The following is a 16638-nucleotide window of genomic DNA, read 5'->3' as shown; positions in this document are numbered from 1 at the left end:
TTTTTTATCTAATTATGTAGGCAGGTAGCTCATCAATTTCCATCCTTCATTATTTCCTAGTAATGCATTTAAAACTATGACCCTCCCTCTAACAGCCAATACCAAAGTGATATCTCGGAGACCTCCTTATCAGTTAGGAATCCCATTTGGCCAGATACCGCTTATGAACACAAGGCAGTGTACTGCACTCTGAACGGCCCTGTGACATCAAAGACAATACACTGCCTTGTGGTCATAGGTGGTATCTGGCCAAATTGGATTCCTAGCTGATAAGGAGGTGATAAGGAGGTCTCCAAGATACCACTTTTGGCTTTTTTAAATTATATTTCACGCCTAGGAAGCTTCTGGAACTCAGACTAAGGGTAAAATAAACACCATTTCATCCGCCACCCAACCTGAAAAAAGTGGGGTGTGCCCGGTCCCGCCGAGCCTCCCAGCTGCACCTCCCTGCCTTCGCGCCACCTCGCATGCCACCGGGGGAACTGCTGTTCTGGATGCTGTTTCATGTTCCTTTTTCATTTTTCAGTTACACCTCTCATTTTTGTAATGCTAAATTACACGGCCCTATTTTGCTTGTTTTTAAACCCTATATAAATTATATCACACTGTGTGGTTTTCTGCAATTTTCTGAGCTGAATCTACATGGATGCACGTAGCTACGGTCCATCCGATCTCATGGCTCTGTTATTCACTGCGTGATACACCGCCGTCTCCCCATCCCCCACGTGTGGGCTTGCGGGTTATTTCGAGCTTTAGGCTATTACAGAACCGCGCTACAAATGCCCCTGTGCTCACCTCCCAGTGACGCACGGAACGGTCTCTCCCCGACTTTTCTGACACCATGACATCTGTAGAGAATTATGATACTGACATGGTACGCTGCAGGTAAACTAGAGGGTGTGCAGAGTTCTGGTCACAGCTGCAGAGGTGACCCACAGACCCTGGCCACCCCGAGGGATAAAGGGACCAGTGAGGGGAAGCACATCGGTGCCCACGGTAGGGCATTGCACACCTGCAAGCAGAATAAACGAACACAGGGTGTGGGCATGTCGTCAGTACTAGGTGAGCCCAAACTGTCTCTCGAAGGGATCAAAACAGTTTGCACTCTGAACGGCCCTGTGTTAGTGTTCTCACTGCTGCTCATCCTCCCAAATCTGATTGTTACTTTATTTTTGTTTAAAAAAAAAAAAAAATCTGTGGTCTTGATTCATAGTTTCCTTACTACTGACGAGGCTGAGCATCTTTTCCTGTTCATTGTCCCTTCCTAGCTCCTCTGCTGTGAAACGCTCGTCTTTGGGGCATTGTTATTGGGCGTTCAATCTTTTTAAACATACATTTTTTGGCAACTTTACTACAGTCTAGATGGTAATCATACCAGGTTGATGCATTCTGACATCTTCTGCCCACTTGTGACTGTTTTTCATTTTCATTTTTTACTGCTCATTATTTGATACAATTAAGAGGTTCTATCCATCAATCTCTCTACAGTTTGGGCTTTTCTGTCTTCTTCAGGAAATTCTTCCCTATGCTGTTCGTTATGGATTTCTCTCTTACTGTTCCACAGTCAGAGAATGCTCTATGACTCTAGCACTTTCAAAGATGTCTTACTGTCTGATCTAGTATTTTTTTTGTACATGGCCAATGCTTATTTAAGACTAATATGCATTTTTGCATTTTCCAGTTGTTGGCTGGAGGGCTCTACAATAAATGTCCACTAGATCAGGGATGACAAACAGCAGCTGGGAGGGACGCATGACAAACCCGGCCCTGGCCATCTGTTTCCGTATTGTTGGGGCTGCTTTCACTCCAGAAGGCACTTTAGTCGAGATGGAGACACTACAGCCTCACAGAGCAGGAAGTATTCACTATCTGGCCCTTCACAGAAAGTTTGCCAACCACTGCCAACCATTTCCCTTCTGATTTGTCTTTTTGCTATCATTAACGAAAGAGCTGTTTTAAAATCTTCTATGACATTGACATTTTGGGCAATTCTGTCCATCTTTTCTTCATTATTTTATATTGAGGCTAACTAGGAGCAAACCGTTTCAAATTGTTCCATTTTCCTGGTGCGTTATTTCTTCTGTCGTTAATGCAACGGTCCTTTAGTCCCTGGTAATTATTTTTGCTTTGAAATCTGTTTGGATGATAGTTATGTAACAGTTTCTTTTCATTTGCATATCTTTTTTCCATTCTTTTATGTCTTACGTTTTGGGTGTGTCTCTCATAAATAAAATAGCATACAGCTGGACTGGACTTAGTTTTTCCATGGACTCAGACAATCTCCTTTAGTGAGGAAGTTTGGTCCATTTATTACAGTGACAGATATGTTTGGTTTCGTTTCCACCATCTCAGACTGTGTTTTCTTTTTTACACTATTTTTTCTATACTCCCCCATCTTCTTTCCTGTCTTCTTTTGAATTAAGATTTTTTAACCCCAATTTTTTACCTTTATTGACTTGAAGTCCTAATCTTTTCATATTTTCCCCTAACATAACGTGGATTCTAGATTTAATACGGTCAGAGTTCATCATGTCTTCTCCCTCCTCCAGAGCAATGTAAGAACATCAGAACTATTAATGGCAGATTTAAATCCCTTTGCTTATTTCTTTGCTGTTTATTTTTATTGTTTTTAAGGGAGAATTACATCATCTGGTTTCAAAATAGTGCTTGAAAAATACAAGGAGTACAGATACTATAAAACAAACTCCAGTCACAAGACGCTACGTACATCATGTGAAAAAAAAAAAAAATAGCCTGACATTCAGGTAATGAAAACCGGAATCGAAAAATTCCAAGTTTCCAGCTTAGTAAAACAAATACAGTTCCATAAAACATCTAATAAACCAATTTTCCCCAACGTGTAAGCACAGCGACAGGACTGAATTTGTGCCTGGCAATTTCAACCTGACACCGCAGCTACTGAACACGCACAGGTGCTGTGCACACTTCACCGATCGCGCTGCGGTGAAGGGTGAGGGGACTGTGCAGGGGAAAGACGCAGAAGCGGGGAATGCGTATGAGACGTCAGACAGCAGCGGTGAGAAAGCCTCGACTGCTGCGCAGCCCGAAAGGAAAAAGGTTACACTCCGACTCTGGGGAAATGAATCTAGACAGACAGACAAGGGGTTTAAGAGATTGTGGTTTTACACGACGAGTGCCCATGGGGTAGAAAGGATCACGGTTGCGGGGAAAGCTGCTCGGTTTGCTGGGTCCAGATTAAGACCGTTTCCGTTTGTCTCCATCTGTTGTCACTCATGTTTCCTAAGCAGGGGTGCCCTTCTGCCCCACCGGGAGCGATTTTTGTGTGTGTTTTTTATTAGAGGTATTCCTAATAGTGTGTAGAGTCAAACAAGAGTAGAAAGCTGACTAGATGTCAAGTGCTTGCTAGAAGTTATTGTTTCTAGATGTAAAATTTACTGATGAATTTCAGTAACTCATTTAAAAACAAAAACTGCCTTAAAATTCTTGGAGAAAATGTCCTTTTGCTTACATGTTTAAATTGGAAATTAACTTTCTGGAAGCAGATATTCTGCAGAGTATGTAAAATTTCTCCCACGTAGAGATCAGATGGCCATCCAAGACTGTAACATGTTTCACATGCATTGTTTTCAGTAGTTTTACTAAAATATTGGCCATGGAACCAAAATTTAGAGTTTTGTGACATGTGGCCATAGGATTGTAGATTTTATAATGGTTAAGAAAATACGAGCTTTCTGGATTTTTTTTATGAAACAATATACAAGCATACCTTGTCCATACAAGCACAGAGAAGAGCTGGGGAAAAGAAAAGGCGTTTCTGTTTTAGGACAAATAATTAAGGACGAGACAATGTGGAGTTTCGTTAGCTCCAAAACAGTGTCTGCTGTCTGATCTCTGCTCACATGCACTATAAACAATTCTACAGATTAAACTGTGAATCATTTCTTGATCATGTCCCATCAAAACCAAAAAAGTACTAATTACTGTTTCAATATCAAATATATACCTTAAGAGTTGACATTTCATTTGAAAGGGTTACCGCTACCTCATAGGGACTGAGTTAGCTGTACTTTTATGCTTTTCCTAGAGTACACCACTTACACTGGCATCCAATTCGAAAATTAATGAACTCTTCAGAAAAAAATCTAAAATTCATCAAGCTGAAAAATCTAAAATGAGTTCTACTCGCTAATAACACATATAAAGTACATAATCAACATAAGAAAATCTGATACCAACTTGTATTGCAAATTTTTCCCAACAACGCATCAAACACGAATCCGGTCCAGACATCAGTCATAGGTACAAATATAGCTGGAGGGTTTTTTCTCATTTTCTCTTTAAGGGAAGTGGTCCTTCGAAACGGTCAATATAACTGTTGCTGACACATTCGTAATCTGACACGAGTGAGCGTACTTCTAGCTTCGCGTACTAACCTGGACTTCTCTTCGAGATCCCCCAGTAAAGAAAGTTACCAAGTGAGCCTAAATCTACTTGGAGTCACATCTAGCTTGGTACCCTTCACTCTCCTCCTTTAGTATCTGAAGACCACAGATTGAGTTGACAGATATTATGTATGGACCCTCGAGTTTGTTTTTATCAATTCAATCTGTTTTATTGAATTCTTGATAACAGGAATGGGATTTGCAGGGAGAGCAGGGCTACTGGAAAGGTTGCACCGGATGTTCCCACGAAGCCAACAGAGAAGCTGCTGCCCATCTGAACAGCTCTTAATCGAGCTGCACCTGTCTCTGCGAGATGGTTCCTCTGCTGTGTTGGATGCCTCGGTCCTGTCTTCTCTCTGACGTGAGCACGTCCTCTAGACTCCTACTATAGGGTTGGCTATGTTTGTCGCTGCGCTCCCCGAAGGCCGGGCTGGATGATTTACCAGAAGTGTTGAAGAAACGACTCTGGTGATCACGGGCTTCGGGAGTGGGGAGAGGGCTGGCTGTGAGGCAGTCTGAGGGACGCCTTCACTCGACGCGCCCCCTGGGCTGTCACTGGGGCTTGCCTGTTGCGAGGAAACTTCAATGACCTGCACGTTGGTCCCGGAGGCCGCCACTACAGCCGGGGCGTGACCGTTTCCGCCGGTCACTGGGCCAGTATTCGCAGCGCTAGGAGGTGAAGGCACAGACATGCTGTTTCCACCGTCTGCAGACAGGTCGAGGCTGCTGTCGTTCAAAGCCGTCAATCGGACATCTTCCGTCGACTGCGTTTTCTTTTTCTGAAGCACGTGATTAGGTAGCAGCTGATGAAGTTCCTTTCTTCTCAAGTGCATTGCAGCAATTTTCATATCCATCTCGAACATCTTACTATTTATTGCTTGCCTATAAACTGTATCTGTGAAAGACTGGATATCATAGGTGAGGTCGATACTGAGAACTTCAGAATTTTCGGGCTTTTTTAACACTAACCCAATCACCCACATCGTACGAAACTCTTCCTTGTCAGGATTTTCTTTGGGTGCTGGAAATGACTGAGGATTCACATGCGCCAGTGTAATGAATTCATTCTTCTCCAAGCTTCCAACCAGGATTCGGATTTTGGATTCCACCAAACCCACCCACTCTAGATGTTGTTTCTCTGTTGGTGCACTCGCTAGAAGTACAATATAATGCTTGTACTTTTGAAAGAAGCTTGGAGCTTCGAAAAGTTTGGACCACTCCGCCTTACTCAGCAAAATCTCGTGTGTGATAGCAAGCCCTTGTTTAAACTCCTCGATCATGACGGTCCTTGTTGAAACAGACACGTTGTATGTGGAGTTCTGCTGTGGGTACGCTGGTGTAATTATAGGCATGAGATGGTATCTATCACTGGGATTTACTCTCGGGTCCCACACAGGCAAATTAAGATTTCGTTCTTCAGGCTCTTTCAGTAGCACTGGATTTGGCCATTCCCATTCAGAAAACACCAAGAAAAATTTACGTACAAGAGTTGATGCTACTGCATTTGGATAAAGCTGGCAAGTTCTTGCCACTAACATAGCCCAGGAAACACCTCCGAGGAAACCTAATATATTGGAATAGATATTGTGGCATTTAGCCCACAATTTGATGGCTCTGAGAGTTAACCTGAAGTTGTCGATATTTGGTACTAGATGTAAGATTTCATCGGTTACCCGGCAACCGTTAAGACTTCTTATGCATCTAATATCTAAATTTTTAAGCAGACTGTCATCTCTTAGGTCCAAATCTTCTGGAATAGTCTGCAGTGCTAATCTTGCAAACAAAATATCGATCTCTATCCCATCAAAACACAGTTTGATAACTGGCACAAATGCCTCCTCAACAGCCCTTAAATCTTTTACTTCTTCATGTAGTTTCAACTTATCATAGAAGGAGGTGAAAAAGTCGCTTCGGTCAACGTGTCTCGGTGCAACGCACAAGGCATCTATGTCGGCACCTTTCGTGTGTACTCCTAATCTGTAAGAGCCGAAGGTAAAGATTTTGCCTCCAACATTTTCAATTACCGCTGGTGGAAGGCTCTTGCTTTCACTGATTTCTCGTATCCATTCCTTTACCAGACTATTTAATTTTTCCAAAATTAAAATCCTGCGCTGCAGTTCCTCTTCCTCTTCTAAAACCCCAAAGGGCTTCAGGGTCTCGATTAATTTCTGAGTCAGTATGCAGTCTGTCTCCCTGGGGGCTGCTAAGCTGATGGGGGAGGAGATGCCACAGTGCTTGGGTGCTGGCGGGGTCTGCCGTGATCCCGGGGTTGTCACCGGAAACGGCATCATCTCTAGCGCTGGCCCCGCCACGCCACGTCCCCCGCCACCGCCACCTCCGTGGCCGCCGCCCGGGTCATGATCCGCCGAGGCGGGAGGGGCGGGGCTCCTACCAGCCCAGGTCCGACCCGCTCCCGCTCCTCGCCCGCCGCTTCAAGCGCCTCTCCGCGGTCCCCTGGGCCCCAACATGGCGCCCGGGCCCTCGCCACGGCGTTCTAGAACGGCCACGCACGGCACGCACGGCACGGCGATTGCGTGCCGCGCAGAGCCTCACGGGAGTTGTAGTTTCGAGGGGTTCCGCCGCCAGCTTCAGGCTGGTGGCGGTGGGCCGGGGTGCGCCTTGGTTGGGGGTCTCGTTTTCACCGTTTTATACGTTTACCGAGACCTACTGTCTGTTTTCTTGCCCTCCACTTCTTCTCACACCGCGGATCTACTGCCTCTCCAGGGGCATCTTCAGGTGGCCTTCTGCCTACGACCCAGCCTTTGGGTCTGTCGTGGGACGCGGCTCCTGTGCGGTTCGCGGTGGCCCGGCGCGCGATGGCGGTTTGCACAGGACTGCAGCTCCAGGCTGGCAGTTCCGTTTTCCTCATGCTCAGAAGGTCCTGTCCAATGTCTGCTGGCTTCTGTGGCTCCTATTGAGAAGTTAGTCTACAGTGGGGCTAACCCGCTCGCCTGTCTTTTCTTCTTGGCAGCTGTAAAAATCATCTCTGCCCTTAGTGTCCTGTGTCGACGTTAAAAATAAAATAGCCAGTTATTTTACCAGCAAAGATGAGTTTATTGGGGAATGGCAGAGGAATTAACAACTAGAGACACCCAAACTACAGCAAACCATAGCCAGGTCTGGAGGACAAAGGCGGGGGACTTCCAGAGAGAAAAATGAGAGAGTTGGGAGGGGCTGTTATAAACGAAGCATCCAGGGGGAAACTGGGCGTCGGAGAGCGGGAGGTATAGTGGCTTCCCATCACTGTATCCAGGCGGCCTCTCGTTGGCTGAGTCTGTCGCTAGGCAAGGACAAATCTTCCTCCTGCCTAAGTGGTAGTGTCCTTTGCTGTCCAAAGGAGCGTTTCTTCTCCCTAGGTGAGCGGTAGTGGCGGATAGCTCCCCTCGGGCCTTCCCCGCTCCATTTTAAACGGGGTCCCCGTCTTTATTTTCCCCTCCACGCCTGCAATGCCACCACTAGGCATCAAGGCATAAATCCCTTTTTATTTATCTTACTTCAGATACACAGTGACTCCTGAATTTCATGCTTTTCATGTCACGACTTCTGGAAGACGGTCAGGCATATTCTTGCAATATGTTCTCTCCACCACTCGAGTCTCTTCATGTGACACGTGACAGACCTTCTCATTCTGTGCCCTGTGTGTCTCACCCCATGTTTCTTTCTGGGCAACGGCAGAGCTGTCACTCAGTTCTCCAGTTCTCTCGCCAGTTGTATTTCGTATGCTGTTTAAGCTACCACTGAAGTATCCGTTTAAATGCTTGTATTTTTATTACTGGAAGCATTATCTCGTTCCTTTCCAAATCTTCCCTGCCCTTTTGGACAGCATTCTGTTCATCCTTGTTTTCTTCCTACCTTTAATTTCTTTGAACATTTTGAACATACTCACTCAACACTCTCTAACTAATGGTCCCAATTCCTAATGTTCTTGAGAATCTGGTTGTTTTCTATGACTCTTTTAGACTGGCATTGCTTCGTGCGTCTTGTGATTTTGGACTGTGAGCTCATCTCTAGCAAGGCTTGGGATGCCTTAGTAAAGGATGAGTCCTTCCAGAGGGAATTTCCTTTGTTTCTGTCAGATGCCCCTGGACACTATCAAATCACGTACACTGTAACTTAACTTCTTATCCAGGGATTATCCCGACCACATAGGTAAGTGCGATTTTCAACACCAAGCGTGTGAGAGGAAGAGTAGTTTTCTATTCTAGGGCAGAGTCTTCTTTTCCCCGCCCGGAGCCCAGGTCAAGAAAGGTAAGTCTTTGCCACGTCCTTTTACCAGGCAGCAGATTCGTCCTAGTTCATCTTCTCATTTCAAGGTGTCACTCTTTGAGGGCTCCGACTATATTTGGAGGGTCTCAGTTCCAACCCCCTACCTCTACAGGTCCAAGGCTCTATGTCTCTTTCTTGGGCATCTATTAAACTTAAGTTTCTTGGCTACAAAGATGAGAAAATGCCTCCAGTTATGATCCCCAGTGTTTTCTGTGTTAAACACTGGGCATCTCCCTTCAAAGGCCCCTTGTATATTGCAGCCATAAGTCTCCTGGGGGAGGGGAGTGCCCAGGTGGGTACCCCCCAGCTCAGAGGAACAGGCTATTAAGCTTCCTTCTGACACTGTGTCTCTAGTTGAAACTGAAGGCTATGACATTTTTTAATCTAAGCGGTGAATCGAAGGATGAAACTGGCTGTGAGCAACTAACCATCAACTTTATGTTCTCTTTGAATTAAAAATCCTCAAAAACGTCTTTTAAGTTCAATTATTTTTCTAGTTTTAGACTAGACTGATGAAAAAAGTTAGGGGGGTTTGTTTTACCTTTCACCAAACCACATAAAATAAACCACAATAATTCTATCATTGAGAATATGCTCAAAGAAAGTCTCGCTCAAGACCCAGATCACCTCCTCCATACTGAGATAAGAGTTTTTAAAAATCAGATTCACAGCAGAAGAAAAATATTCAGAGGACAAAACCGCAGTGAGGGTAGAGGATGTGTGAAGACAGGATTTGAGGCATAATTAGCAGATGGAGCCTGGACATCCCTATCTGTCGCCAGGAGCTCAGGCCCTGTCTGTCAGTCCATGGATGATGAGGTAGGACAACAAGCGCACACCCAAAGTCGCTCAGAGACGGCACATCTGCCGCCACCAGCCACTCCACCTGGGCTTGGAAGGAAGGGGAGGCTGGCAGGTCACACTGGCCGGTGCCAGAGCAGCACGTTCCTGGCCGCTGAAGCCACGACACTCCCACCTCCCTGTCCCCAATGCCTCTGCACAGAAAACGGACAGCAGCTCCGGAGTCCTGGCTGCATGGAGAAGCCGCGGCTACAAAGGAGCTTACTCTTCATCAGGCTTTTAACGAGCGCCTACTGTGTGCCCGACACCACACAGACCCTCGAAGGGCAGTGAGTCACAGCCCCGTGGCTGATGTGGCAGTGGCCCTTGAACTGCCCAGCCTGCAGAGGGAACCTCAAGTCGCAGCGGCCCGGCCCCCACGGAGCGGACTACGCCACGCTTCTGCAGCCCGAGGCCACACAGAAAGGCGTGCGAAGCCCTGCACATCACTCTCCCCCAGATACTGGGCCCTCACAGCGCCCCAAGTCCCCCGCGCGTGCCCCGGGAGCAGCAGTGTGGCCCAGTGGTCCCAGTGGTAAGACGCTGGGTGTGGCTGACACACCAGGCCCAGGCTACGGGGTCCCAATCCCTGGTCCCCAAACTAGGGTGAGTTTGCCCCCGGGGGGCTGGCAATGCCCGCAAACGTTTTTGGTTGCCACAGCTGATAGGGGTGCTGCTGGCGTCTAGCGGGTAGAGGTCTGGGGGACTGCCGCTAAGCACCCTGCACCACACAAGGCACCCCGCACACAGCAAAGAACTGTCAGCCCCAAATGTCAAGGGGCCGAGGCTGAGAAAGTCGGTCTAAATCCACGCTTCCGTCCTGGAAACACAAATAAACCTTTCTGTCGCCCTTCCCAAGCCGCTGACAAAAACCACATGGCCCGGCCGGCACCCTTCCCCAGAGGGAGCCTAAGTGATTATTGTCTTTATCTCAGTGACAGGACCCAGAGCCCTCTCCGCGTGGCACTGGTCCTAAACGCCAGCGTTCTGGGAAAAGGCGGTCAGCGGCCCTGCGGCCCCACCTACGCCAGCCGCCCCACACCTCCCAAAGCGGATTCACAATATGTTGATACTCAGGAAACCAGGGGAAGCTGGCAGCTGGAAAAAGGCAATATTTATGGAAAACAAAACACCAGACTGCCTGAGCGGTTACTCCGTGAGCGTGGCAATGCCAACAGTGAGGGAGAATGGGTGGATTCTTATTTCAGTGCCCCTGAGGAGGCATCTGGCACACCCACTTTCCCCACCCGAGTCTCCCGGGAATCCCAGTTGATGTGCAGGAGACAGGCCTGGGTGACCTCCCAGTGCCCACACCCCGCTGCTCCAGCTAAAGGCTTGCTCTGAAACCAGTACAACCAGCAGGCCCAACTCTCAGACAAGCAGGCGAGTCTCTTACTGTGGGGACAATGACTGGCATGAGGAAATTACTGTGACAGTGCTCAGCAACCTGAAGCCTGGGAAGACCAGCCCTAATTCTCACACACACACATGCACACACATGCACACACACGCACGCACACATACACGCAGGTCGTCCCTTCCCTTGCCCACCACCTCTCCAGATGCTGCAGACTAACTGCTCACTGGGGCAGGAGAGACAGCCTCACCTGTGTTTTAGGGACAGGTGCCTGGGGCACCACTAAACACCCGACACTCGACACTCAACACCCCGCTTCTGTAGGCGTTGATTCTACCATGGCAAAAGCCACCACGCAGCCTCATGATGACACACATGGCGGCCCTTGTGCAGGACAGGCGGGCACTGCGGCACCATCAGCATCCTGGGGGTTCATCGCAGATGCCACCAGGAGGTAAGGAGCCCCTTCCCTGGGGGCACGTAAGGCAGGGGACACGACCACAGGTGTTAGATGCCAGGCAAGACCGCTCGCTGCTCAGAGGGCAGAGAGATGAGCCCGAGACCCTTGCTTGTCCAACGGTGCAGCCACCACTTCGGCCAGCACCCCTTCATCCCTTGCCACCACATCACGGTGACTCTGAGTGTCTCCATGGTTCTCCATGTTGGTGAGGGTGGCAGGGGGGACGCTGGGCCACTTTATCTGCCAGCGAGCAGGTCTCAGGAAGAAGGGACGGATCGTGGCTCGGCCTCCCCAGCCCCATACTTCCGCGGGACAGCGAGAAAGTCAGGGCCGTGTGGAAGGCCGCCTGCAGCCAACGCTCCGCGCGGGGGAGCAGTCCAGAGTGCGTGTGCGTGTGCGCGTGCGCGCGTGCAGGATGTGTGCACGCTTCTGCGTCCACGTACCCACGCGCCATCAGAATCACCGAACCGAGACACTGACTCAAAGGGTCTGGACACCGGTCAGGCTTTGGAGCAGGGCTGAGCCCTGTCCCCAGGCTGTCCTCAGCTGGTCCAGGCTAGCCCCGTCCATGTTTCTAAAGCCAGAAGCAAGCGTGCCTGCCCTAGGACACCATCTCGATCACTGCGCCGTCTTTACTGTCACCAGCGAGGGGGACAGCCAGGCTGGAAGGCACACCCTGAGTGGGAGGCCAGCAAGGAAGGCCGCCTCCCTGGAGTGCAGGAGGCCTGCTCCGGGCAGGTAACACAAGCCACCTACCACCAGAGAACTGTGTCAGTGACACCGGCCCATTCAATAGACTCTTTATGTGAAAGGCTCTGCAGAGCCACCACCGAGTTGAATAGCCGCTGTGCGACGCCTTCTCTTACCTCAACGACTGTGAAAGGAATGGCCTAGAAGGGGATGGTGAGCGGGAGGCAGTCTCCCTTCCCCCAGGAGGCGAGGGGCCCCGCAGCCCCCTCCAGGAAGCGCCTGTGCGGCATGGAGCAGGGTTCCCCAGGCCCCACACAGGTCCCCAGGGCCCACTGGCCTTCAGCACAGGCTGGCCCCGCCGCGAGCTCTTCCCTCTCCATCCAGCACAGAAAACATGGGCAGGACAGTGGCCTTGAGCTGAATGCTGGCCCCTCCACCAGCAGCCCCTTGCAGCCTGGCCCACCTCACATCTTCCAGAATGAGAGAAGAAGGGCCCAGAGTCCTCTGGAGCATGGCGAGGAGGGCCAGCACGGACCAGCACATGCCCGAAGCCGGCCCGTGGAGCCGGGGCTGGTCCGAGGAGCCGTACAAACGGCAGTGACATCGCTACACGCGGGCCCTCTCTTTATCATCCCAAGTACCAGAACCTAACGGCGTCAGTGACAAAATCCTGCCCCTGTCGGAGGACCCCCGCCCCCGTCCTGGGCACGGCCCACCGTGAGGCCGGAATACGCTGCTTGCGGCATGCAGGAGGCTCTGACGATAATGACCCCACGCGGCGGGGCTTCTGAGCACTGGGCCGGCTCTGCGCTGCGTGGGCCTCCCAAGCCCCGTGACCGTGACCGCCATGCCCCACTCCCCGACCGGGACACAGACCCAAGGGGTGAAGCGATTTGCCTGAGGCAACGGGGCCGCTGCTGCCCCACGCCAGCCGTGGCCCCACTGCAGCTGTGCGATACGGTCCCGCTCAGGCCCAAGGGACTCCGGAGTCCCCCCAACAGCACCTCCTTCACACACTCGGGGTGCAATGCGGGCTCCACACTCGCACCAGAGGCAGACCTGGAGGAGAGCTCAGCGACAACTCGCCCGCAAGGCTCAAAGACCCCCCCACCCTGAGAATTGTGGACCCGATGACCCATCTCCCGAGCCCATTAGCCACCTGCCACTCTGGGCCATGTCAGACAAGTCCCCTCGCTTGTGTAAAGCCACCATTTTCTCCAGGAAACTAAGAAGAAGTCAAATATGATCTGAGATACATTTAAGAGTCTTTTGACATTTAAAAAAGAGTTATTTTTGGTTTCACTTACCCATTAAGATAATCAATTCTTTCCACCAAGTGAAAAACAGCCAGACACAGAGCAGCGTCCCACAGGCCCTGGGGCGGGGGATCAGAGCTGCCCACCTCCTGGCACCTCAGATGGACCGAGACCTTCTGGGCAGGGCCTCCCCCCGCCCAGAGCCCACAGCCCCATGCACACCCAGACGCACTCCGCCTCCTCCATCTCGTCCCTGGACTGCCCCCAAGAGCCACCCAGTGCCCTGGGCACTGCGGGACTTTCTGTAAGGCACCTGCACCGCGGTGGACACGGTGCCCTCTGCAGCTAATGACACGGCTGCCAGGGACATGGACCAAACCCGTGTAGGGCAAGGAGTGCATCACGGCACTGCACGATGCACCAGGAGCCACTGAACACCAGCTGGCGTCCTCCAGCACAGACACACCAGTCTCGAGACGGCCGGGGCGCAAGTGGCAAACTTAAGAAGTCCCCAAGCATGTGGCAGGGGCTCTCGGCCCGCCACCCTCCTTCAGCACAAACACACTTGGTCACTTTCCTTCCCGAGCAGCCAGCCTTGTGCCTCTCCGCCCTCTCCTGACCGGCCCCTGCCCCCTACCCCGTCACCCCGCTAACCAGTCCCCGCCCACCTCCGTCACCCCCGTGACCGGCCCCGCTCCTCTCCGTCACCCCCTCCTCACCTGCTGTCACGGTGTCCACATCCCTGGCTGCCAGCTCTTCCACGTCGGACCTCTTTCTCAGCTCAAACCTCCGGGACAAGCCTTCTCGCGGTTTCCACAATTCCTGGATCAAGAGGGGCTTCTCGTTGTCCCCAAACACCCGAAAGCACTCGGCCCGCCACTGCTGCCCGGCGTCGCCAGCCTGGCCCACCACGTCGCACAGCACGTACTGGCGGGCGCACTCGGGGCTCACGGCGTAGCGCTCCAGGGCCTCCTTCACCAGCTCCTGCGCGCTGGACGTGCTGCTGGCCAGCACACTCTTGTAGTGGGTGCCTGTGCGGACGCTGTCCCCGAACACCTTCAGGACCCCGGGCACTGAGAGCTGGGTGGAGAGCTCTGCGGGGTCATCGCCGGTGGCGTCCAGGTCACGGTATTTGTGGCTCAGGGTCCGGGACAGCACACTGGACAGCAGCTGGCCCTGCCGCTTCAGCTTGCTCTTGGTGGGTGGGGACATGATGAAGTGCGTCCCATAAAACATGGCGGGCCGGTCTTCATGGGCGAGGGCTGCGGGTTCAGCTGGCGGTGGGGAAAAGGCCGTGTCCTGGGAGGAAGCAGAGGGGATCAGCATCGCCCATCAGGAGTCCCAAGGGCAAAGCGGCGCACATGAACTTTAACCAACTTAACGGGCCGCCCGGGGCCAGTGCCCAATGGAAGCAGCAGACATGCCACCCTTGGCCAGTCCCCACAGAGCACAAGCGAGGACATGGCTGAAGACAGTGGGGATGCCAGGGAACGAAGCAGGTATGAATGGGCTGAAGTGCCCTTCGAGGAAAACCACTGCTAGAGAGAAAAATGAGGTCACAAAAGGTAAGACACGCTGTGCTGCAGGGTCCCCGAGGCGGGAGGCAGCCAGGACACAGTGCGGCTGCGTGGGCACAAGCTGCATGCGGGGCGGAACCTTGGCAGGGCCCTGTCTCTGCGAGGCGGCCCACCACCTACCACACGCACCCAAAGAAAAGCCATAAACCACACCCGACGGACCGCGCCCGCCCATAACACCCTGCTGGAACCCAGGTGCGGCAGGGGAGAGGCCAGCGGCAGGGGAGAGGCCAGCCGCAGCCCTGCAAACAGGGCAGAGAGCGATCCGAGTTGCAAACACAGACCCCAGCACGCTGGCCCTCAACTGCGGGCCCTGGCCTGGAGGAGCCACGTCCCTGGGACAGCAGAAAGTCCACCAACCCCAGAGGACACGAAAGGGCTCTTCCAGACCGGGGGAGGCGTCACTGCAATGCAGGGCCTGGTACCCGGGCCCTGTCCAGGCCACAGATGGCGTCGTGGTGGGGAAATTGGGAAAAGGCTCCTGGACGCTTCGGCAAATCACACAGTCCTCAGTCTAGTGCACTTTGTGCCCCCAGGGCCTAGATTCTAAATAGCCAGTTTATGGGACTCCCCCAGAGCTCTGTGGGAACAGAGGGCGTGGCCAGGAAGATGTCTGCTTCGTAAACACAAAGCTCTACACCAAGCCGACGGCGTGCTGAACACGGCACGTCGCCTAACTACAGCACCCTACTTCTCTGCTGTGTCCTCACCAGAGACAAAGCAGACAGGCGAAGGAGTAAAGCCCATTTCCTAGAAGCCTCTGGAAACAGTGTCCAGGTCCCAGTGAGGACCTGGCAGCACTGGGCACGTGCCACTGTGACATTAAACCCAGCTGAAGTCAACACGTTCAGTCCCCACTCACTCGTGGCTCTGCAGGCGCTGAAAAGGGCTTTTTGGGGCATGAAGGTGACCGCTCAGGGCAGGAGAAGGCACTAGGGAGCCCCCAAAGCAAAGGGCCCACACTGACCCCGAGGCGCCCCCACAGGGCAGCCATCCGGAGCTGTGGTACTGCCACTATGACCTGGGCTTTGTTCTGGCTGTCCACCCAGGCCCGGCTGGGACTTGCCCAGGTCCCTCCCTCCAGGGCTCCATGACTGGAGGCTGAAAAGCAGGCCCGCCTTCCTCTGCTCTAGAACTGGCCTGTCCGTCAGAGGACCGCGAACTCTCCCAAATACTTCCGATGGCTTCGCGCACCAAAACCAGGGTTCCGACACTGACCTTTGCCTTTTGGGGGTTCGAGACAGCCCCCTGATCCGACAGCCTGGTGTTCACGCTTGACCGCCGCGAAGCCTGTGCTGCGAAGTGGCTTTCCGAAGATGTGGGTGTCTCAAGTCGAACGAGGGCCTCGAGGGAGTGAAGCTGTAAAGGAATAAACACGGACAAGGCTTCGTGAGAAAAGTGTGACAAGTCTCCCTGCCAAATCCTCGGGGACCGCCGCTGGCTGTGGCTTCCCCTTGTGGGCCTTCAACAGACAGGCTTCAATTTAATTTACAGCACAGCATCGGAGAGGACGCACGTGACGACTGCGTGGCTGTGCACACCACTGCTCACGCCACTGCTGGTTCCAGCCCGAGCCTCTGAAACGCACACCACCTGCCTCTGAAACTGCTCACACGTGCCTCCCGGGACACCCCTTGTTCCGAGGACCTGACCCCTCCACAAACAGTCCCCTCACCTGGCCTTTTCAAGCAGAGCCCCAGGCTCGCGACCCAAACCCAAAGCGGCAGCTGTGGCTCAGAAACCTCTGCCTTTCGAGATGACGTCTGAA

The 16638-nt window shown here is 52.2% G+C and overlaps 2 protein-coding genes across 3 annotated transcripts in view; both read right to left on the bottom strand.

Moving 5' to 3' along the window:
- RADIL (Rap associating with DIL domain) overlaps positions 1-16231 on the bottom strand; it is a 45137-nt gene extending 28906 nt beyond the window's left edge. For both annotated transcript variants that reach the window (XM_025043139.1, XM_015585312.2), the window contains exons 1-2: positions 16089-16231; positions 14013-14592 (exon numbers count right to left, since the gene is read on the bottom strand). In XM_025043139.1, coding sequence (XP_024898907.1) covers positions 14013-14529 — 517 coding nt within the window. In that variant the 5' untranslated portion in view covers positions 14530-14592; positions 16089-16231. The remainder of the gene's footprint in view (positions 1-14012; positions 14593-16088) is intronic.
- Positions 4199-8757, bottom strand: PAPOLB (poly(A) polymerase beta). Its single transcript, XM_015585313.2, has one exon. The coding sequence runs from the start codon at positions 6713-6715 to the stop codon at positions 4799-4801; it is 1917 nt and encodes a 638-aa protein (XP_015440799.1). The 5' UTR covers positions 6716-8757; the 3' UTR covers positions 4199-4798.
- Positions 16232-16638: the final 407 nt, after the last annotated feature.

Source organism: Pteropus alecto, unplaced genomic scaffold, assembly GCF_000325575.1.
Source record: "Pteropus alecto unplaced genomic scaffold, ASM32557v1 scaffold40, whole genome shotgun sequence".
Classification (NCBI taxonomy): Eukaryota; Metazoa; Chordata; class Mammalia; order Chiroptera; family Pteropodidae; genus Pteropus; species Pteropus alecto.
Note: the sequence above shows the minus strand (reverse complement) of the source record. Positions and strands in the feature narration are given on the sequence as shown.

What these genes read in the sequence shown, in the direction of transcription:
- PAPOLB (XM_015585313.2), bottom strand. Translation starts at nt 6,715, where the DNA reads ATGATGCCGTTTCCGGTGACAACCCCGGGATCACGGCAGACCCCGCCA.